This window comes from Cynara cardunculus, assembly GCF_001531365.2.
Source record: "Cynara cardunculus var. scolymus isolate 2C chromosome LG 15, CcrdV1, whole genome shotgun sequence".
Lineage (NCBI taxonomy): Eukaryota > Viridiplantae > Streptophyta > Magnoliopsida > Asterales > Asteraceae > Cynara > Cynara cardunculus.
In genome coordinates this window covers 4,315,081-4,339,402 of record NC_037542.1, presented here as the reverse complement: position 1 = coordinate 4,339,402, position 24,322 = coordinate 4,315,081, and the positions used below count along the sequence as shown (strand labels likewise).

Here is a 24,322-nt window from a genome sequence, read left to right as displayed (position 1 = left end):
ATTATGTGTATTCTTGTGCGTCATAATCCGGTAGTCACACCTCAGGTACATGGTGGTATTAATGCTCCTTGTTCTACTGTCATAAGAGTCCTACTTTGCTGCTAGAAGAGATTGGTGAAGTTATATTCATATTTTTTTCTTTGAATGTAGATCGCCCATTGTTGCATTTACTTGTAAATTGTTGTCAAAATGCTTTTCGTATGTTACTGTGTAACGCTATGAAATCATCATGTTTATACTTTCGTACTGCTTGTACTTGATTCTTCCTAACACATAAACTGCCTCTAGATCTTCTTTGGGAGACCTTTACATGTCATGCCCATGTAAAAATAAAGTTTCTGGAAGATTGGGGAAAATCCCGAGGCTAATTCTCTGCCTTACAGGTACTGCCTGCCATCATGCAGGTTTGATATGCAGCATGCAACTTTTTTTTGAAACATCTGCATATATCTCATGGAAACATCCTTTTCAATCTGTTATAATATTTGTTTTTATTATCTGTTTTGAATTGGGTTCGTGTGATTAGGTGATTATAGCTTTACCTGGTTTAGGATCGTTTTTGAGTCAGGCATGACGTTGTAATCATCCATGGCTTGAATAATCCTTTTTGTTTTTTTGTTTCATTTGGTTGTTGAAGTTGAATAAACTTAATTTGCGCTCCTTGTTGGTTGGCATTTTCAGTTAAAAGCTGAAATTTTCAATTGCACGCCTCAAAGTTGAAACATGATTTCATAACATTCCGGTGTATATGCTGTTTTCTGTGGTGTACTGGTTGCTAATATGTTGCAAGCAACCCAAATCATCACTTGGCTTTGTGATTTACCTCTTTGCCAATAAACTGTTGTTTGTGGAACATACTATTTGGGGACTGTAGGAGGAGAATCCATCATGCTAATTCACTTCCTTGAGTTCCTTCTAGTTTCATGGCTTGGCCATGAAATATCTTGACAATTATGATGCACACGTAGTAATCAAATGGGGCAATATACATTATGTTTTACTTTTTGTATTGCTGTATTATGATCAGTATTATTTAACCAGGGACCACAAACTGCCTGCTTATTGTGGTTCTTGCAGTTAATTCGATGTGACTGTCCTACTTTGCAGGTGTAAAAAGTACCCATCAATGGAACTCAGGGGTCTATTCCAGTATCTGGTAAATCAATTGAAGAAAGGGAGTGGAATCGAGCTTGTTCTTCTGCAGGTTTAACCATGCTTTACATTATTTTTGTTTCCTGGACTCCTTTTATCTTCTTGAGAGCCTTGTGTGAAGTTTATCGTTGCTGCAGGAACTTATCCAGCAAATGGCTAATGTTCAGTACACAGAGAACATGACCGAAGAACAGTTGGATGCTATGGCTGGAAGTGAGACTCTACGTTATCAGGCTACTTCTTTTGGGGCGACCCGAAATAATAAGGTGCATTTAGATCAAACGGTAGTTGTTAAGATTTGTTGGATATCAGTTGCATGAAGGTTGATTCTAAAATACTGTTTGCAACTTGGCTCCTATCTCTATAGTTTTTGATAATCTATAGCATGACAATTTGTGTGGCAGTTTGCAACTTCTTATTTCTGTTTTTGAGGTTGGATTTAAAAAAAATGAACATTGATGGTAAACGTTGTTTGGCAAGAGTTTATGCTTTCAGAAGCTAATGCCAGTTTATAAAGCTCTGTAAACAAAAGGTGTAAATTGTAAACTTGATGGTTCCAGATTGAAAAAATATATCAGTCCTTGCATCCCAAAATAATATCCTTAGGTCCTTGGTTCGTATGAGTTAATTATTTGCCTATTTGTTGTGGTCAAGATTTATGGTAAATATGCACCTCAAACTTGAATTCTCTCTTTGAAGTTTCTTTCTTTCAAAGAGAACGTCTTTAAGTGGAAACATTACTTTTAAGAATTTATATGGCTACTACCTGTAATAATCTTATAATGTTGCACTGGGATTCCTTATAATGTTGCACTAGGATTGCTCTCTGGTAATATCTGGGCTTTGCTGAAGTTTCTTCAACTAGGTTTTTGTTTTTGGCCTATTAAGTTCTTGATATGTGTAGAAAGAATAGCATTTTATTTTTAATTATCCTTTCTTTTCTTTCATTTCTTTTACTTTATTTGCTTTATTTTTATTTTCTGTAAATACCAGAGAATTAATTTCAGGTTTAAAATTTAAAAATAGGTCATTTACGTACATGTTGGAATTCAATTAAATGAGAAAGAGGTTTTATCATGTGGCATCAGAGCTCTTGTGAAATGGCTGCTGCTTTTCACTTGAATCAATCGTCTTCAATCTTCATCATTCCAGATTAGTGGGCTTCGACATTAGTTATGATCGTCGGATTCCTAGCATTTGCCTTAGGATTTGAATCAGATTCTCAATAGTCGACATCGATCTCAATTTTCATGGACCTCTTCAGCATCATCTCCGTGAACTTGGTTTCCCTCTTCTCCAATTCTCCTACTCAATCCTCCTCCACTCCCTTGCCTTTATCATCCATTGATATCTGGTCTTCATCAACTCAATTGATTGTTCACGGTGTTCATTGCCAATGTTAAATTAGTCGACGTCTGATTAATTGGTTACAACAGTCACCTTCCAATTGGATTCCATTCAGTTGCCAATTTCCAAGCAGCCGACCTCTCAATTGTTGTCACTTTCACGACAGTCTTCGATCATCTCAAACTTTCATTTCTGCATCCATTTTCTTGTATAGTAATCTTGATTACCAAGAAAATCCAAGGGGTTCCTTGTTATTTGTGTTTATGATCACAGTTTGTTGAGAATTTGAGGATAAGATGTCTTTTGTTTTAGATAAATTGAAGACCTTGTTGCTACATATTCTCCTCCCGCGAATTATGATGATGAATAGTGAGAGAACCCGTCTCTGTTTACTAGCTATCGTTGTAAGTCAATTTCTCATTCGACATTGGTGCTGACGGCTTTGATGGGCTTGTCCGGAATTTGGAAATCACCTCGCATCACAGTCTCTCATTCTTGTAATTGGACTCAAAATCGTTGGCCTTGATTCAAGTTACCATTTTCTTTGTGTTGTTTAATTGTAGCCGATATTGTTGCTACGTTTACTGCTTCTTGAAATAGCAACTTTATTGCTTCTGTTGTCTACCAAAAGCAATGTGAAGCTTGTCTCATCCTTTCACTATTTGCTGCTGTGGAATGGTAACTGTGGATGATTTGGAAGTGATAAATCATGAGCTCTTCAGCCCAAACATTCTCTATTGATCACATGTTAGTGTATCGAATCATCAAGGTAGGGTACATCTAGTTTTTGCTGCCCAAAAAGATACATCTGCACCATGGATAGGATATTAGATTCAGGGACATGCAATCTTATGGCAGGGGTGGCCTTACATGCAGCCTCTATATTCATCCTTCAACAATTAAAAATAGTCAGAACAACTACAATTGATGGATCACTTCGAAAAGTGGTTTGAATATGATCCATAAAGTTAACAGATGATGGTCACCTCTCATCTGGTCTAGATGTTCCAAATTTAAGTTATAATCAGATCTCTATCAACAAGGTTTTTTCGAGATTTGAATTGCATGATGGAATTTATTTTTGATCTTTGTGAATTTCAAGTGGCAAATTCAGGAAAAGTGATTGGTAGTGCTAAAATGTGTGGTGGTCTCTACATTCTCCAAGGTCTTAAGAACAAGGGAGTTCAAACTTCATGTTGTGTATCCATTTCAAGGTCTATGTCAAATTCCATTGTACCTCAAATGAAAGTCTTAATCATGTTCTAGCACTTTCATCTTGGACATCCGGTTTTTCTCTATCTAGGAGAACGCTTACCTCGTTTTTTGGTCCATATATGTGTCAACATGCAAAGCATGCTCACTGGTCTTTCCTATTCACCTTCCTATCTTTCTGCCATAATATACTGATATATTGGGACCCTTGAGAGTGATAAGTGATAGTGACGCGAGGTGGTTTGTATCCTTCATCGAGGATCACACTAAGGTGGCGTTTGTTTTTTAAGAGGTGGTGCTGAAGTCTGAAGTCTAAATTCACTTCTGATTTTTAAGAGGTGGTGCTGAAGTCTGAAATCTGAATCAATCAGACTGTTTGTTTTTTGCGTCTGAAATCTGAAGTTTGAAGATGAGAGACCGAGAGTTGATATGGATCGACAGTTGACAGAGTTGAGAGATGAGAGATCGAGACATAAGAGTTGATCCAGAGAAATCGAGCATAAAAAGATCAGAGTAGGTAGGCGACGATTTGAAATAAGAGGTTTCTCAACCACTTAAATTTTCAGACCTAATAAGAGCTTTTAAGCTCTTAATTGAAAAAAAAAACACACACTGAATCCTCTTATGTCTGATCGATTCAGACTTAAGAGGACATTAAGAGCTTTTTTATTAAAAACAAACAGCCCCTAAATACACCAGGACTTTCCTCATGAAAGAAAAATTTGGAACTGACAATATATTCAAAAAACTCTATGTTCTGATTCAAACACAATGCTGAAGGAAAATTCAGGTTCTCAAAATACAGGGACGGACCCAGAAAAATTTTCAAACGGTGGCACCATATAATTAATATAGTATAATATACATCTAAAAATAATTATAAAAAATATGGTTTTTATAGTAACGATAGGGCTGTAAACGAACCGAACGTTCAGCGAACCGTTCGGCGGGAAGTTCGTTTATTTAATAAATGAACGAACATGAACTATTTTTTTGTTCGTTTATTTAAACGAACGAACATGAACAAGTCTCATTCGTTCATTTACTGTTCGTTTATGTTCGTTTATATTCGTTCGTTTATATATTAAGTTTAATATATTATCTTTTATTTATTTACTTTGAATTCAAATAATATTTATTTATGTTCGTTTAGCCCGTTCGTTTATGTTCGTTCATTTACGTTCGTTTAGCATGTTTACGAACGAACATAAACGAACACGAACACACCTTATTTCTAAACGAACGAACACGAACACAAAGATTTTTGTTCGTTTACCGTTCGTGTTCGTTCGTTTGTTCGGTTAAGTTAAACGAACGAACATGAACAAGCCTCCGTTCATGTTCGTTCGGTTCGTTTACAGCCCTAAGTACCGATAAACAACTCCTAAACTTGTACCCGACGCGTCTTCATCTTTTGAAAATGGTCAATATATACCCAAAAATAATTACAAAAAGTATGGTTTTGGTTATTTGGGCTTTGTTTTGTTTGGGTTTTAGTTGCACCATTTGGATTTCAGGGAAATACGGTAGCACCTTCTAAAACGATACGGTAGCACCGTTAACAAACCTAAATTTTTTACCCTTCGGCGGCGAAATAATACGGTAGCACGTGCCACCCATGCCACCACATCAGGTCCGCCCATGTCAAAATAGCCTGTGGAAACGAATATTTGAACTCCATTCTTGGTCCTTATCTATCTAGCTAAAGATTCATTCATGTTAGTTTTTGTGTCTATACCCTTCAACAAAATGGGTTAGCATGATGGATAATATACATCTGCTAAAGGGCTCCAGGTCCATTTTTTTCAATTTACGTGCCTAAACAGTTTTGGGGGGAAGCATTACTTACATCTACATATTTCATCAATCGTATGCCTAGTAGATTCACACAGTTTCAATGAGCTAGGCAATTTCTTACTTAGGCATTTTCTCATGTCAAGGGCTTCTCAAATTTTCCTCCAAAGTACTTTGGTTGCATACTATGCTGTTAGTTACGGTGCTATGTCTTAGAGTAAATAGCGGTCCCGCTAATAGCGGCATTAATCACCGCAATTGGGCCATAATTTTGAGACACAACAGTGGTGTGAAAACCGCAATTAGGAGCTGGGCTTTAAGTTGGCTTTTTTAAAGGGTTTAGAGAAGTCGATTAAGGGATTACGAGCTAGGGGGCTGATGTTCATTTGCAATATTGGTTTGTAAACTCGCTATTCCTCTCTCATCCCTTCTATCCAGCCTATATTTTGCATCTTCTCTTCACAACAACATTGTCTTCCAACATTGATTGGTCATCTCTTCTATTCACTCGTTCTTATTTTCATCTTCAAAATATATATTATGTTATGCATCTATTCATACATTTGTAGATTATTATAATGATTACATGAAGCGCTATATGTGGACTGTTATACCACCGCTTTACCATCGTGAAAACTGCTATATCAAATCACGGTTCTGACCACTATTTCAAATTTTGACCGCTGTAACAGCATAGGTTGCATATCTAGTTCATATCCTTACCCAACATTGAATCAAACTCGATCCCAAAGCTCTCAGATGTCTCCTTTGGCATTCAACCACATAGGGGGTACATGTCCCAATAAATTCTATCACTCTGAATGCCACCTTTGAACACCAACCTTTCTTCCCAAATACGGCCATCCAAGAGAGAATTCATGGGAGTACCAGTTTTGGGAATTACTTCAGCCTTCAGGATTCTCAAACTAGTTTTACTCCTCCAACATACTCTTGAGTCCACATTCACATTGCCTCGACTTGTGACCATGAAAAATATTTAATTATCTGAAAATCTCGAACCTTCATTGCAATCATCTAGAAAATCTCGAACCTTGAATGCAATCATCCAAAAATCTCGAACCTTCAATGCAATCATCTGAAAATCTTGGAACTTTCAATGCCTGTGCTTGTGTCTAGTCCACCTCAAGGCCAAAATCAGGAAGAACGAATTGAATTGGGAATGTGTAACAACACAAGGTGTAAGAACTCTTAAGGTACTGAACCATGTCTTATTCCTTAAACTAAGGAAGGTAAGTATTGTATGGTAACTTCAGTTGCTGATGATCTTGATCTGCTTATTGCTCATCGAAAGGGTGTACAAACATGTATCTATCATCCTATTGAAAAATATGTTGCTCATGGGAAATTGACTATTACATATAGAGCCTTTGTCTCATTGCTTTATCAAGTTAAGGTTTCAAATACCATTTGGGAGCCTTTGAAAGATCAAGCTTGGAAAGTTGCAGTTGATGATGAACTTTGTGTTGATGATGAACTTTGTGCTCTTGAGAAGAATAAAAAAAATGGATTTTCACTCAATTGCCTTAAGGAAAGCAGGTTGTTGGTTGTAAGTTGATTTTCTTGTCAAATATAAGTTAGATGGAAGCATTGACGGGTTCAAAGCTTGGTTTTTGCCAAGGGTTTCTACGAATGATATGGTACTCGTTATCAGGTCCGGCCGCCAAACTTAATATTGTACAAGTTATGTTATCACTCATTATGAACCGTGATTGGCCCCTTCATCAGTTGGACGTGAAAAACACATTTTTAAACGATTTACAAGACGATATTTACATGGAAATTTCTTTAGGCTTGAAAAATTCTTCCAATGGTAGACTAGTGTGGAAACTGAAGAAGTCATTGTATGGTCTAAAATAGTTTCCTTGGGCTTGATTTTATAGATTTGCTAAAACAGTTGTGGGATACATATATACTCAAGTCCCATATAGACCATATTCTATTCGTTAGGTTGTTTGGCAAAAGGAAAGCTAGCATCCTCGTTGTTTATGTAGATGATACTATCTGAAATGACTTGGTGTGCTCAAGATTTTTTTTGCATATGAATCTGAGATCAACGATACAGGACCACTCAAACACTATTTGGGCATGAAAGTGGCTTGATTGAAAAATGGTTGGTCTCATCTCAAAGAAAGTACGTTCTAGACTTGCTAAAAGAATTTGGATGCTTGGGAGCAAGCATGCAAAAACTCTTATGGACCCCAACCGAAGGATAAACCAAAGCGGGAAACCGATATGGTAGAGAGAGGAATCAAAGCTTAGTGGGAAAACTATCTAAAGCGGTGTATCGTAATACCTAAAAATGACTCATGGTTTTGGTTGTACTTCAGAAGGCATATATGAGTCTACCCAGCTTCTAGTTGGGGAGGAGAGCTGACAAATCAAAAATCAACTAGTGGCTACTGTTCATATGCACGGGGAGGTTACTTGGTGAAGCAAGAAACAAGCAGTAGTCTTCGGAAGCAGTTAGAGCAAAATACTGTGCTCTTTCTTTACAGATGTGTGAAGGAATATGGATCAAATAACTGTTAAAGGAACCAAGAGATAAAGCTTTTGAGTCCACAAAAGATGCACAATGATAACCAAGCAGCTATCCGAATTGCCAATAATCTTGTTCATCTTGAAAGAACAAAACATGTCGAGATTGATAAAGATCTCATTTCCGAGAAAGTGAAGAACAGAATCATACAACTGAGATACATTCCTACTCGGATGCATGTACTCTAACTAAGGAATTTTGCAAACCAGCTCTGATGAATTCAATTCCAAGCTAGGGTTGTACAACATATAAACCTCAGTTTGAGGGGGAATCAGTTGTAGGTTTAGAGTATAAGAATACATTTAGAATTCAGAAACATGTGCATTTTGATTTTCTTTATTGTTGTTGCCTGTGAAATATTGAAGTTGAAATTTTGTGCAGGCTTTAATCAAATCCACCAACAGGCTACGGGATTCATTGCTTCCAAAGGATGATCCGAAGTTGGCAATTCCACTTTTGCTACTTATTGCTCAGCATCGTTCTGTGTGAGTCTATTTTGTTATTCATAGCTGTTTACCTGAGATGAAGTTTTCCTTGTCAGATGGGAAGTGGCTAGGGATGTTTATTTGCTTTATTTGTTGGATTTTAGAGCAGTTGACTTTTTAGGTCTAAGACTCACTTTACGATTGCCCTATTTTTAATTTTTTATTTAAATTGTCTATTCTTTCTTCATTTACTTGGACTTCTGTTGTTTAAAAAATAGAAAGAGGGGAAGATACTGAGTCCATGTATGGATATTTAGTTGGATGCCATTAGAATCTGGATGTACATATTTTATGTCTACCATAAACTAATGTTACATGTTCTGTAAGTAATCATATATATATGTCTGCTGTCCAGGGTTGTCATCGAAGCTGACTCTCCTCACATTAAGATGGTTTGTGAACAGCTGGATAGATGCCATGGATCACTTCTGCAATATGTCGAATTCTTATGTGGTGCAATGACACCAATAACGTCTTATGCTCAGCTAGTTCCGGATCTTCATGATCTGATACACTTGTACCACCTTGAACCTGAGGTTTCTTTTTTGCTTTTCTCTATAACTGTAGCTTTCTTTTATTTGTTATGGTTAAGCTACTGCTGCCTATTGTACTCTTTTTATGTGTGTTTCTGTTATTAACTGACAGTGACTTTTTGTATTTTTCTGTATTAGATGCTTCGATATGCAATACAACCATTCTCTTAATGCTGTTTTTTTTCTTTTGTTATGTAGGTTGCATTCTTAATTTATCGGCCTGTGATGAGGCTCTTCAGATGTCAGAGTACATCTGATGTTGTTTGGCCTTTAGATTGTGATGAGATAATTAACTCAGCTGCAGGAAAGGAGAGTGAACTCACAGATGCCTCTGGAAAACTTATACTTGATCTTGGTCCCTCCCGGAAACCGATAATGTAATGTTTCTGACACTTTCGGTTTCTTATTTGCTTATGATTGATGTCGTTGTAACTTGTAGTAAGATGGAAGGTTGAGATTAACTACTCTCTATTACATACTGAACATCAGATCTCAACACTGTACTAAAGTTGCAAACACCATTACACTGTTCCTGAATTTCTTGCTTTATTGTCCTTTGCTACATGAACTATTGAGGGTGTCATCCTCCTTGTAAGACACTCAGAAAATAGAGCTTCAGTTTTCTCTTAATAAATTCATAACATTTACTCATGGAATTAATCTAATCTTTGGAGCAAGCTGCCAGTTGCAAATTTATCCAAATATTTTAAGCCATGATTTTGTAAAAATCTCGTAAATATGCTATCTTTGATATTTGTGCAGCAGAAAATGTGGTTCTTTATTTGAGGTCATTTTTCTTTCCTCCATAAGCAAGCACACGAACACGAACTGGAAGGAACTGGCATCTACGTGGCCTTGTGACTAATCAACTCTTATGTAGGGCCTATTAAAAACTTAATTTTACCCTTTAAGAGATGAAAATAGTAATGCCTCTTTATTTACCCTTGAGCATAATTATCAATGGCTAGCATCTCTCTCAGCATGCTAGATAATAACCTTTCAGGCTTGTGCTAAGTTTTAAGTTGGATAGTTATTGGCAATAGGAATGAAGAACTATCATTCAATCGGGTTTGCTCTTTTCTGGGTAGCTCAATCTAACCATGATGGCGTTTCATAAGTCTAACCGCTTTTTATATCTATGTCTAGTTTTGCTTCCTTTTTCTGCTTTAATAGTCCCATCTTTTGTGGCAGGTGGTCAGATCTTCTGGATACGGTTAGAACAGTGTTGCCTTCAAAAGCTTGGAACAGCCTCTCTCCTGATCTATATGCTACCTTTTGGGGTTTAACACTCTATGATCTATATGTTCCTAGAAATCGTTACGAGTCTGAGATAACCAAACTGCATGCTGCTCTTAAAGCTTTGGAAGAGCTTTCTGACAATTCTAATTCAGCAATCACTAAACGGAAGAAAGACAAGGAAAGAATACAAGAATCTTTAGATAGGCTAAGTGGTGAACTCCAGAAGCATGAAGAAAATGTTGCCTCTGTTCGTAGACGTTTGGCTCGTGAAAAAGATAAATGGTTGAGTTCCTGTCCTGATACATTAAAGATCAACATGGAGTTCCTTCAGCGTTGTATATTTCCACGATGTACGTTCAGCATGCCAGATGCAGTATATTGTGCAATGTTTGTGCATACCCTTCATTCCCTGGGCACACCCTTTTTCAACACAGTCAACCATATTGACGTTCTAATATGTAAAACATTACAACCAATGATATGCTGTTGCACTGAGTATGAGGTTGGTCGGCTTGGTAGATTTCTGTTTGAGACACTCAAGACGGCCTATTATTGGAAGGTAGTTATGAGTATATGCTCTCTTGGCTCCTATGGATACCAAAAGTCCTGCCTTACTGTAACTTCTACAACTTCTCGTAATAGAATGCTACCTGCCTAACTGCCTTTTTGATATCCCCCCTTTGTACAGAGTGATGAATCCATATATGAACGTGAGTGCGGAAACATGCCTGGATTTGCTGTATATTATAGATACCCAAACAGCCAGCGTGTCACATATAGCCAATTCATTAAGGTGAGTTGGCAGTCAAGAGCTTATATTTAATTATGTTATGAATGATGAAAGTTTATTTTGCTAGACTAAAGTTGGATCAATTGAAATTTGGAGAATGCAGGATTTATTGGCACTTGTTTTATTTATCTTTAGCACTTGAAGTTGACACTGATTCCTGGACTTCATACACTCAAAAAAGAACAGCTACCGTGCTTTTATCTTTAACTCGTTGGTTATGCTAATAATGAACCTAACATAAACCATAAGCAGTGAACCCTCTTGGAGCTGCTGACCCCCACATGAATAACATGTTCTAGTACTCTGGTCTAATGCCTCTTTGGAATTTTTCTGATTTCCCACCACTTTTTGCCCATGTCTATGTCTAGCTCTATCTATCATTGTTCTCTTGGTTTGAGCCCCCTCATCTAACTGTTGCTTCCGAAGGTCTTTGTTGGAGGTGAGCAAACCATCTTAAGTAGAGGCGCACACTGTAGAAGCAATTTAATTTGTTTGCCTGGGTTGGTTATAGTATTTATGGCGGTTGGTTTGGGAAACTTCAGACCAAGACAACTTGGCTCGGTCGATGGATTGTAATGCAAAACCGGCCATTTTGGTCGAACCGGTCAAGATATCCAATCCTGCAGCAGCTAGTTGCTCACTCTAGTCTTGGGCCGATCTCACACTTCAATTAATCCTTTCGTACTGTATGTAGTAAGATATAATTTTTAATGCGAATTGGTGATTTATAGATAGAGTAACTGGTAAGAAGCGTTTTTTAGGTGACAAGGGTTCAAACCTTTATTTCATAATTTTTTATATAGTTTTTCAAAGTAACTGAACTCATTAAAAACCTTAAATTAATTACGTCTTTACTATTACATGGATTATAGAGTTTTCTTTGGTTTGTTTGTTAAACATGAATGAAGTAATATTTGAATGGTTGTATATGCATGTTCTTTTTTAGACAATGAATGATTTATTGTATTGGTGAATGGTTCAATGTGGTTTTTAATGATTCAGTATATTTTTGAATGGTTAGATCATAAACATGTACTTTTACCATTTCACATTATGTGTTTTTTACATGGAAACATAACATAATTGGTCCATACCAGTAAACAGCTGAATCTCAAGTCCTTATCTTGCAATTAACACTCATGGTGTTTTAGTCTTATTTAATCCTAAACCCATGCTACTTCAACCACTTGCTGTAATCCTATCATAAGATCCTCATAACATAATATAAGAGAAATTTTCAGTTTCTCTTTCAAGTTGCATTCATTGTCGTTTTTTATGGAGCACCTTTTTACATGTTTTGAAGTTGCCTAAATAGTAGCTGATAAATAAACCTGCGATCCCATAGAAAGACATAATGTGGAAAAACACTATTTCTAGGCGCAAATCAGTTTACAGACCTTTGGCTGACATTTAGCTGCTTTCGTGCTTCCTTCAGATCTGTGCACGACTATGAACAATCTGAATTATTGGTTGTCAATTCATTCATGGAGACTAAGGCCTTAGATTCAGAGCAAGACAATTTTTGAATTTTAAAGGGAGGAGCTTTTCCATCTCAGTGTTTGTGGAGTCCCCAAACATGGTTTCACCATCAGGATGACAATTTAAGAACAGTTATTTACATGTTTTGTGTCCATTGTGATACATTAACCGAGGTGCTTGTGACTACTTAAATGCCCATTCTGCAATGCTGTTTATCTCCTGTAACTTTCAGCTGAATCTGTTCTGTAACTTTCAGCTGAACCTATGCTATGTTTGGTTTGTTGCCACAACGAAAATGTGTAATTTTATGCTATATTCATTGATGTTAAGTTTCATATTCATGATCAAAACTTTTCCCATGATTGTAATATCTAATGTATCCATTTACTGCTGAAAGGTACACTGGAAATGGAGTCAAAGGATCACAAGATTACTGATCCAGTGCCTGGAATCTACGGAGTACATGGAAATTCGGAATGCTCTTATTTTGCTTACAAAAGTTTCAAATGTTTTTCCTGTTACTAGAAAAAGTGGGATCAACCTTGAGAAAAGGGTAAAAACTAGTTTACTTGTTGCATCTTAGATTGATCTGCTCTAGCTGGTTAATACTGTACTCATGTTAACTATTTATTTTATGTTATTTCGTTTTCTTTTCTCTTATCCTGCCACACCACTGTCAGGTAGCTAAACTTAAGAGTGATGAAAGAGAAGATTTAAAGGTGTTGGCTACTGGTGTTGCTGCAGCCTTGGCTGCTCGAAAGGTGATGTTATACAAATTTGTTTGCTTTTTTTAACATTAAGTGCTTTCTGCTTTTCCGTTTATATGGGTATACACAGCATTGTCGAAATGAGTCCCATGACTTGGTTCAATTCATGGTGCATATTATCTGATCCATACAATAGGTTAAAATTTAGTTATATTTGTACAATTCCATCACCTATTTTAATGATTAGAAAAAAAAGATTGGTTATATATACAAGATCAATGGTAACTCTATCCTTCCATTATATTCTTATAGATACTTCCCAGTTCCCAGTATGCTTTAGGAATCAAGTCTTGGCAATTATGTGTATGTGTGTAAATATGTCCGTGATAAATGTTCTTATTTTGGAAGGGGGGGGGGGTGTTAGTGCTTAGTGGTGGTATGATGGTGTATACATTGTTAGCGATACAGATCTGCGTTATATCCACATACTGATGTAGCTTCATGCTCTACAGCCTTCATGGGTTACGGAAGAAGAATTTGGAATGGGGTATCTTGATTTGAAGCCTGCACCATCAATAGCTTCAAAATCAGTATATGTTGCTCCAGTGACAAGTACTGGGCTTAATATGCCTCCTAGTGAAGTTGCAAGTGGTAGAACTGCTTCTTCAGGCCAGCATCATGATTCTGGGACTTCTATCAGAGAGCCTATATCGAGATCAAAACCTTCTGAAAGTAAACATGAAAGAACAGAGAGTGTCACACAGAAGTATGACACAGGGCATGCAAAAGTAAAAGGTGGTTCATTGAGTAATGGTTCAGATGCTTCCATGCCGTCTGCTATACAATCTGGAGCATCCAGTAGTCAAAAGCAGATTGATGATTCTGGGAACAGAATTTTAGAGGAGAATGCTGCAAAAGGTGGTACCAAGACATCTGTAGACTCTGAGGTATAACCTATGTTGTCTATTATAAGTTCTTAGATACAACAGGCATGAACTCTTTCATCTCAAAACCTACTAATTTGTGTTCTTCAGTTGTGTGATAATCTATGCCAATTGCATCTTGGTGTAATAATGTACTAGGCTGTGTTACACCTATACAATTTTTAGTTTTCTACCAAACAGTGGTTTGCTATCCACATGAGCCTGCACTTACTTTACAGATGAATCGTGACCTGTTGTCTTAGCATTGTTGAGCATTGATGAGAATAGCAGCCTGTGCWTTCTCATCTCGTAATATATCCCAATTAACTCTCTGTTATGCTATTACTATAAATATGGCCTAGTTACTAAATCATGCTATTCTTTATGATCCATTACTGAACAAGCTATCATCACTTTTTGTAAATAAAGCCTTTAGATAACGGCATTTYCCTGTTGGAAGTTTAGTCGTTCAATTCTGTAGCAGGTATAGTAATCAAGTATAATTAATGTTGTCCTGTCCTAGACAGATCCCTCTGGAGTTTATGAAAACCTAATGTGATGCTCTCTGCTTGTTTCGTATCATAGAAATTGAAATTCTGTATGTTGAGAAGTTACTTCAGAGAGGTTGTCTTAAGACGACTTCCCAAGTTGAGTTGATTGTTGCCTTATTCTTGAACCCTCCGCCCAACTCCATCTTGTTTGCATTTTTATCTTCTGAGAAAAGAGGTCATCGCTAGACATAACCTTCCACTGCTTATCTGTGCCTGTTTTATTTTGGCAATAGGCCTACATCAAAAAACTACAGGATCTCTCTGTGTATGGCTTAATTTTAGGCACTATTTGTGCTTGACAATGTTATCTCTGAAGGGATTGACAATGTGATCTCTCTGTGTATGGCTTAATTTTAGGGTTTTGGGTTTAACAGTATTCAGGATGTACAGGTGCTTCATGGAAGGTGTTTTAGTGGTTTAATTGTTATTCAACTTTCAGCCCTTCCGTTAGTGGACATGACACAGCATGTTTGTAGTCTAATCAGTTGGCAAGTGTCAGACAAATAGGATGTTACTTGTCGAGGATCCAATTTGACAAAAAGTGATATTAGTGTATAGGAGTAAGGGAACTCTTCACAGCTGTCACTGGGCTTCTGCCTTCTAGGGTTTTTCTTAGTGCCTCGATATGCCTTGTCATGTATGGGTTTAGTTGACAAGTTGGAACTGTACTTGCGGTCGAGTGCCTTTGCTCAAATATAGATGCTCAATATAGCTTACTCTCTTTTCTACGATCCAATAAGTGGGGAAAGAAGCAGATAAAATGGGGATCATAGACGGATTTTACCGACATTTTTCTTTCATTACCTTGTATTCTCCTTGTCCTAGTGCTTTCATGCAATAGGTATTCAAATTTTCTTATTTGTTTTATGATATGTATGGTGTAGCAAATAACTACTTGTGTCTGAGCACGTGTTCTTCCATCAGGTGTGCTCAATTTAGAAAACATTGAACTCCTGATCAACCTCACCTTCTACTTCAATTATTTCTGAAAATATCTATATAAAAAATTTAAATGATATTATATCATTGTCTTTTTATACTTAGTGTGAAGATTGAACTGAGGAATTTCGCTTCAACTTATTCCTTTAATTTTAATCCCCTCCTATGTGTTGTCTGATATGTGCCTTTTCTTTTGTTTTTTTAGTGTATGCTATTAACTATATATTTCCTGCATATCGTCTATCGGTATCCCTTTGCATGTTCCAATCTCTTTTAATCAGTGTTGCCTTGTTTGACAGGGGAGAGCTGTAGTGAAAAGGTCGGTGCCTGCTGCATCTGTATCGAAGCAACCAAAGCAGGATCTTGTGAAGGGTGAAATTAAACCTAAATCTGCTGGGAGAACGTCAGCGTCTGCTGCTAGTGATAGAGATCTTCATACTGACAGTAAACAGGCTGGGGACTCTTCTGCACTTGTTGGCCATGGTGTCTCAGCAAAAGGATCCACACCATCTACAAGATCATCGGACATCCATGGCAATGAGTTGAAGGCTGAGACTGGAGTTTCGAAGCTTGTTGAATCAAGAAACACTTCTGTGAAAGATGATTCCACAGAAGCTACGGATGTGCAACGTCGGTCCTCATCTCGACCATCTCATTCTCCAAGGCCTGATAATGCTTTTGTCTCAAAATCTAGCGATAAACCAACAAAGAGAATGAGTCCAGCTGAAGAACAGGACAGGTTTATTAAGCGGCGGAAAGGAGAACATGATTCAAGAGACTCGGAGCCTGAGGTTCGATTTTCGGATAGAGAGCGACTTGATCCCCGAGCAGTTGAGAAACATCACCCTGTTGATTTTGACAAAGTAAATTCTGATGAGCCAATCCGGGGTACTGATAAGCCATTGGATAAAGCAAAAGACAAGTTCAATGAAAGATACGATAGGGAGCACCGAGAAAGATTTGAACGTGCTGACAAGTCCCATGGAGATGATATCATGGACAAATCAAGAGATAGGTCAATAGAAAGATACAGCAGAGAGCGCTCAGTTGATAGAGTGCAAGAGAGAGGTGTTGATAGGGGTTCTGATAGGCTTCTTGATAAAGGTAAGGATGAAAGAAGTAAAGATGACAGAAATAAAGTGCGGCACAACGAGATTCCAGCAGAAAAGTCCCATGTTGATGATCGATTTCGTGGGCAAAGTTTACCACCCCCTCCACCTCTACCTCCGCACGTGGTTCCCCAATCTTTAAATGCCAATAGAAGAGACGAAGATGCTGATAGAAGGTTTGGAACAGCTAGACATTCACAACGATTGTCTCCAAAACATGATGACAGGGAACGTAGACGGTCTGAGGAGAATATGTTAGTTTCTCAAGAAGATGCAAAGCGAAGAAGAGAAGAAGAATTTCGAGAGAGAAAGCGAGAAGAGCGAGAAGGATTTTCGACAAAGGTATTTCCTATTTGCATGTTGCGGTGATTTTTCTGCCCTATGTTTGTGGCGTTTCCATTATTTTGAAACTTTTCCATAACAATGGTTGAGCCAAAATTTTGCCGGTAGGAGTGAAAAAGGTAGAAAATGCACTAAAGCTCAATTTATGGAGAATGCTAGGTAATTTGATTACAGTTCCCAATTGCAGAATCATTTAAAAAGGTCAATATTTAGAGAGCAGAGGGTTTAAGGTGATTTTTAGAGGAAAGATCTGCATACGTCCTAACCCCCTCCCCACCTTGCGTGGGCATTTTATGGTTTGTTTGGTTTTTATTTTTACTGTGTTTGCATGGTTTTTTGTCTAATATGAAATTAATGTATTGTTATTTATGGTGTGGATAATGAAACTTAAGCTTCTGAATGCAGTTGGATGATAGAGAACGAGAAGGAGAGAGGGAAAAGGTTAATCTTTTGAAGGAGGAGCTGGATGTTAATGCTTCCAAAAGGCGAAAACTGAAAAGAGAGCATCTGCCCTCAGAGCCTGGTGAGTACTCACCAGCCGCTCCGGCACCTCCCCTTAATATAAACATGACACCATCATATGATGTCAGAGATAGGGCAGACCGAAAAGCAGCTGTTCTTCCACGAACCGTTTACTTGGAAGAACCTACTCGTATGCATGGAAAAGACGTAGCTACCAAGATGACCCGTCGTGATTCAGACCCGTATCCTTAGATATCAATTTCAACTATTCTTTTTAACTTAAAATGATTGTCATCTACTTTACAATTGTCTACAAACTTCACCATCACTCTAAATTTGCAACAAAGAACCCTGCAGGTAAAACCTTGAGTGCCAGCTTTTCCCTATAGTTTGTCGGTTCGAGTCTTCTGGATTTTATTGGCTGTTATATTCAGGGCCTCGTGGGATAAGTCTGAGTTGTGCATAAGCTGGCCTGGACACCCTTAGTAAGAAAAATAAATGAAAGAACGCCACATTTACCTGAATTTCATTTGAATGCCCTTAACTGCTGTTCTTTAGAATGTACGACAGAGAATGGGAAGACGAAAAACGGCAAAGGGTCGAACCAAAGAGGAGGCACCGGAAATAGAGTTTTTGTATCACATAGAAGTTCTATTGCAAACCATGAAGCAAGCTCCGAGCTACCCTTTACCCGAATGAACGTGTAATCGTGCTTTTTTCCCTTCCGGTGACGGGTTTTGCATTTTGGTGATTCTGCCATCATGTAACAACTGTATGTTTATCCTCGTTTTTAGAGGTTGATTGTTTGTTTATGGTAATGGATTGGATTCTAAAGCAGGTTGCATATTTCGACTCGGACTGTAGAAAGTCTGAAATAAGAGGTGGGCTTTCTCTGCAAACTAGAGCTTTTTTTTGGTTCGGTTGTACATTTGTATCAAGAAATCTATCTCCGTATTTGTGGTACGTAATTTATAGGTTGGAATCGCAATTTCCGAGTGGTAGTTGTAAACTCTATGATTGTGATCACTTTGTGTAACAGCTTGTTTTTGGGTGTAGTTGATGTTAAAGTGCATTAGTAAACACGATGCTTAATGAATTAAGCTCTGGACTCGATGAAGCCTTTAGCATTGTTGTTGGTCTTTCTTTCCACTAAAAAACTAGTCAGAGCAACTAACCGTCTACGTACGAATTTATTGTAGACACATTCTCACAATTTGTAGCCTTTCGGGTGTAATCGAACTCAAAAGAATAAAGAACAACCTTAAATTACAATAAAATGACGTCAAACGGTGTAATCGAACTCAAAAGAATAAAGAACAACCTTAAATTACAATAAAATGACGTCAAACGGTATCACCGATTCACTACTCGGATAACAAGCGTATGGTGACAATCAACCTGTAAAAGTTCGACAAGTATGAGTAGTGATGGCAACAGAGTCGGGGTACCAGAGACAATCCCCATCGTGTGTGTGTCTTTGAGAGATTTCTCTCGTTTCACAATACCCGTGTTATGCAACATAACATAAAACTATATTGTAAACCAAGAATGAAAAATTAGTGGCGGTATTTAATAAAAATATATAAAATCTAAAAATTATTGAGTATTTTGATATGTTTTTTTTTGAAGTATATAATATTTATATACAACAAATGTAACAAATAAACTCACACGTCCTCCTCACATTTGGTGAGGTTTGAACCTCTGACCTCCTAGGTGGTCAAAGATTACGATAGTGTTAGAGCTCAATTTTCATTATGTATTTGGACGTGTTTATCAACTTGTTTTGAAGTAGTTCAACCATATACTTGAATAATACATTTTCTTTTATTAACAATTTGAAATATCAAATTATAGTAATAATTAAAAACCAAATATACAATTTGAAAGACATTACAGATTTGTCTGGCTCTTCTTCAAGATCCTGTTGAAGTAATCGATATATGTTTAAACTGGTCCATATATCTATACTTAACAAGACATCTATGGTTAACAAAAAAAAAAACCTTAAAACACACACACACACACACACACATATATATATATATATATATATATATCTATACTACATATATAACCATTTAAAACAAAGTCTTAAATACAAATTATTAAGCATAAGTTACAATAGTTTTATACAACAAATTCAAAAAACTCTTAAAAACAAGTCACAAAGCATATGGTACAAGCTTTTTATGCATTGATAGAGAAGCAAATAATCAAACTCTTTTTCTCTTTCTCTTCCACTTCCATGAACCCCTTCCCCACCAAACCATTTTGGGGTAAGGTCAAAATCACTTTCCCTGTTTTTCTACTTTTCCAGCCTCTTCTTCATCATGAATGATCTTGTGCCATAACAAAATCAGTAAAGTCAACATACAATTTCTTCAATTGCAGCAAACCTTGCACAAATCGTAAGAAGACTTCATCGCTGCATATAACCAGAATTTGGAGGTTTTGATTTCTCCATAGCTTCTTCAAAACCCTAGCAATTTCTCTGAGATATTGAGGTTTTAATTTTGCTTTCTGAATTCTCTTTCTCTTCTTGCTGTTTGCATTCTCTATCCATGTGCTGGAATCTTTTGGTTCTTCTTGTATGTGTTCTAAACATGTTCCTACTGGTTTCTTCTTGTTCATTCTTGTTCCTACTAAATTAGCATCCGGTGTGTAAAGCTAGTTGTTTCCATTTCATTTTACGCATTTTGCAAAAAAAACATTCTTGATATCAAACAATGTGTAACTAGAAATTATGTTTATTAATTCAACAATATGAAACCTGCTTATGTTTGCACTTTTACATCTGTTTATTAAGCATTCTTTCACAAACATCAGCTGTTGAGACTCTGCATATTTCTGTTTTTTGATAATTTTTGGGACTGCATTCTTGTTTGGGACAGGTTGCAAATCAAGTTTAATGTAAATTCTTGTTTGAGACAGTAGAGTGTTGTGTGTTAAATGTGTTATCTATCRACAAGTRCATAAAATGTTTGAACTTTTTGCCCTTCATCATGAAATGTGTGTTAAATGTGTTATCTATCAACAACAAGTGCATAAAATGTTTGAACTTTTTGCCCTTCATCATGAAACCTGTTTACATTGAGCTTTAAATATAACCTACAGATGCCCGTCAGTAATCTGTCGAAAATTTTAAAAAGAAATTTTTAAAAATTTCTTAAAATATTAAAATGGATAGGTTTACCGGTGGATTAAAAAAAAAAAGTCTTATTTTATTTTTTTTTCATTTTTGTAACATCCTATTACACATTTGCATATAACCACATATTTCATATATCATGAAATACAAATTTACACATTTGTTCTCAATGTATATAAAATGCTACGTTACAAAAGTAGTTACCAAATTTTTTCATAAATATTCAGTACAAGACTTGTAAATATAACAAGTATTCAGGTACAAATAATCATCACATCTTCCAAAAATCCGTATATGTAAGCAATCATGATCCCTTTATAATTTCCCCTTTCCCTTTTACTCCGGTTGTGTCCGACCTGTAATGCATATTTTAAAACACAGATGAGGGTTAGACCATGAGGTCTAGTGATAAATCCTCTTTTTATTGCTATTACACGGTGAAAATAACCAAAGCACTTTTATAAACCAATATTTATATAAATAACAAATAAACAGTGGTTTATCAACACAAATATCTTTTTGTCGCATCAGATAGATGAGACAATACCCACTTATCACATCAAACAACAAACTAACTCATTTATCGCATCACACATAAATTTGTCGCATCATATAGATAAAACCACAAATTCTCGCATCACAAGGATGAGACAACTTCAAATCCTCGCATCTATCACATGCGATAAATACCCATTGTCGCATCAAATGAAAGAGACAAATACAACTTGTCGCATTCATAGGATGCGATAACCCGACTTGTCGCATCTCAAGGATGCGAAAACACCTTTCTCGCATCACAATGATGCGATAAAATCATCGCATTGCATTATGAAGATGCGATAACAATTTTTCACATGATCAAAAATCCCAGTTTTAACATACAGTTGATTATGCCACCATTATCCCATAATACACCTCGACTGATTATGCCACCATTATCACAAAATACACATCTCCTGATTACGCCAACCTTATTCCAAAATACATCTTTACTGATTATATCACCTTTAATCCAAAATACACCTTTCCTGATTATGCCACCCTTATTCCAACCAGTTGATATTAACATATCAAAACATAATTATGCTAAAGATAACATATAAAACCAATTTCAAATCTTCCCACATATAGAACCATACTGTTATGTTTTTAACACCATCAAATGCTAATTGAAAATAAAAACCCACCTTATAGACACAATTAGATGAAGATGATAAGCAACAAATTCAAATTAAGAATCACCAAAATCAACTTTTTCTTTCTTCCCTCTGGTTTCTGTTTGCTTGAATTCAATAATACACACAGAAGCTTCTTCTTTCTCTCTTTTTAAAATCCCAGGAGATAATCAAAATATCTCATATAACATATAAGGCGGTGGGTGATGATAATAATTTTTTAAGGAACTTTTCAAAATAACCCCTCAACTTTCTGCCAATACTCAGAAACAACCCTAAACTTTATAACCGATAAACCCGGTTATCACAATTTTTCATGGTTTAGGTTTTATATACATGTAAAATATTTACATATATACCACATAGCACGTATAATGGATCATTATTTTCTTACCGAGTCCAATACACACATACATGTATGCAATACATACCTATATACAAACATATTATCTGATGTCATTGTTATATTGGTCTTTGATAAGTTATAAAAGGTCTTATTTGGCTTTAACGGGTCTTAGTTGAACCCAATACACACCACATATACATATGTAGTACATGTCTTCTCACAAACAAGTAATAGGTCACCAATGATCATAAAAGGATCTATTGGAATTTAATGGATGTATTGGGCTTTATTTAAATCCATTGGGCTTATTTAGTCGTATTGGGCTTTAATGGTTCTTATTGGAATTTAATGGATCTATTAGGTTTCAATGGTTCTTATTAGGATTTAATGGATCTATTGGCCTTTATTTGGTTTTATTAGGCTTTAATGGATTTATTGGGCTTTATTTGGTCCTATTATGCTTAATTGATGTTAGTTGGGCTTATAACTATTGATAAAGTAGATGTCGAGTTATAAATTGTAATTCTTGATTAAGTGGGAAATGTTACATCAAAATCAACTGATGCGAAATAGACTAAGGGACTGTTTACCTAAACACTTACCCGGTAAGTGCTTAACGGTAAAATTTAACTATATCGCTTACTTACCGGGTAAGATTTTACTCTACCAAAACGATATCGTATGTAACAATTTACCCGGTAAGCGCTAACCGTCGTAAGAGTCGTCGCCATCACTTACCGAGTAAGACTCTCGGTTCTTGCTTTCTCTGTTACCAGGTAAGATTTTTGGTCATTGTCATATCCATCCGGTAAGGGAATATGACTTGGTAAACGCTTACCGGAGTAAGCATTTGGTAAACGTCCCCTAAAAACCACTTTATCAGTTAAAATGAGATACAAAATAAGAAAAATTAAACGTTTGCTATACTAATTCAAGAAAATAATTCATGAATGCATAAAATAGAAACTAAGGTAAACTTCATTGTATTTTTTATATTAACATGTAAATGCCAGAACTACATAATATAATATAGAGAAAAATAATTATTCTTCCATCTTAAACTAAAATCTATTTTTATTAAAAAAAAGTAAATATACATATATTTGATATTAAGAAAGGTAAAAATGTAGGAACAAATTATATATATATATATATATATATATATATAGAGAGAGAGAGAGAGAGAGAGAGAGAGAGAGAGAAATGAGCGATCAAATGCAAATCACCCAATTTGTATAAACCGTACAAACCACCCTCATCCGTCGATTTCATTGTTTAATCTTATGAAATTTTTTCATTAAATTGTTTAATCTTGTGAAATTGTTTCGTATAGTACTTTTTTTTGATGAAGTTGTTTAATATATGGTTATGAAATTGTTTCATATAATACTTAATGAAATTTTATGAAACTGTTTCATGTATTTCTCTAAAATTAAAATAATGAAGATGATAATATCCATGATTAACACCCTCCACAATAAAAATGATTAATCAACCTCTCATAATTACAAAAAAATGAACAAAATAAAAAAATTATGATTGGTTGAATGAGGTTTATACGGATTGTACAAATAACGTGGTTTGCAAAGTAACCCTATTATATATATATATATATATACACACACACACATATGTATATATATATATATATATATATATATAGGGTTGGGTTCACATGAGACCAAAGGTTTTTCATGAGACCTGTAAGACCAATTTATGTTCATTGATTAACTTTATAAGTTAATGATCTAACGGTCTAAATTGCACGGTGACAATTTTGTAATTATTGAGAAATCTCGTGGCGTTTATGAATGTTTAGATTTTTCATATTATAGATCTAATCCAAGGGTTGAGAATTGGTCTTACGGGTCTCACGAAAAACCATTGGTCTCACATGATCCCAAGTCTCTCTCTCTTTATATATATATATATATATATATATATATATATAGGGGTGGGTTCAAATAAAAACCATTCAATTTGTAAAAACCGTGAAAACTTCATTCAACCAATCATAATTTTTCATTTT

At 36.0% G+C, this 24,322-nt stretch overlaps 2 protein-coding genes across 4 annotated transcripts in view; both read left to right on the top strand.

Moving 5' to 3' along the window:
* The window catches only part of LOC112527410 (THO complex subunit 2), a 32,997-nt gene extending 14,276 nt beyond the window's left edge, over positions 1-18,721 (top strand). For all 3 annotated transcript variants that reach the window (XM_025138053.1, XM_025138052.1, XM_025138054.1), the window contains 13 exons: positions 1,108-1,204; positions 1,290-1,418; positions 8,444-8,547; positions 8,903-9,083; positions 9,279-9,457; positions 10,272-10,878; positions 11,008-11,112; positions 12,986-13,141; positions 13,269-13,349; positions 13,808-14,242; positions 16,008-17,159; positions 17,565-17,863; positions 18,180-18,721. In XM_025138053.1, coding sequence (XP_024993821.1) covers positions 1,108-1,204; positions 1,290-1,418; positions 8,444-8,547; positions 8,903-9,083; positions 9,279-9,457; positions 10,272-10,878; positions 11,008-11,112; positions 12,986-13,141; positions 13,269-13,349; positions 13,808-14,242; positions 16,008-17,159; positions 17,565-17,863; positions 18,180-18,249 — 3,595 coding nt within the window. In that variant the 3' untranslated portion in view covers positions 18,250-18,721. The remainder of the gene's footprint in view (positions 1-1,107; positions 1,205-1,289; positions 1,419-8,443; positions 8,548-8,902; positions 9,084-9,278; positions 9,458-10,271; positions 10,879-11,007; positions 11,113-12,985; positions 13,142-13,268; positions 13,350-13,807; positions 14,243-16,007; positions 17,160-17,564; positions 17,864-18,179) is intronic.
* Positions 18,722-19,909: 1,188 nt separating this feature from the next.
* Positions 19,910-24,322, top strand: part of LOC112527865 (1-aminocyclopropane-1-carboxylate oxidase homolog 1-like) — a 7,722-nt gene continuing 3,309 nt past the window's right edge. The window contains exon 1 of the mRNA XM_025138705.1: positions 19,910-20,128. The gene's annotated coding sequence lies outside the window, so the exon portion shown is untranslated. The remainder of the gene's footprint in view (positions 20,129-24,322) is intronic.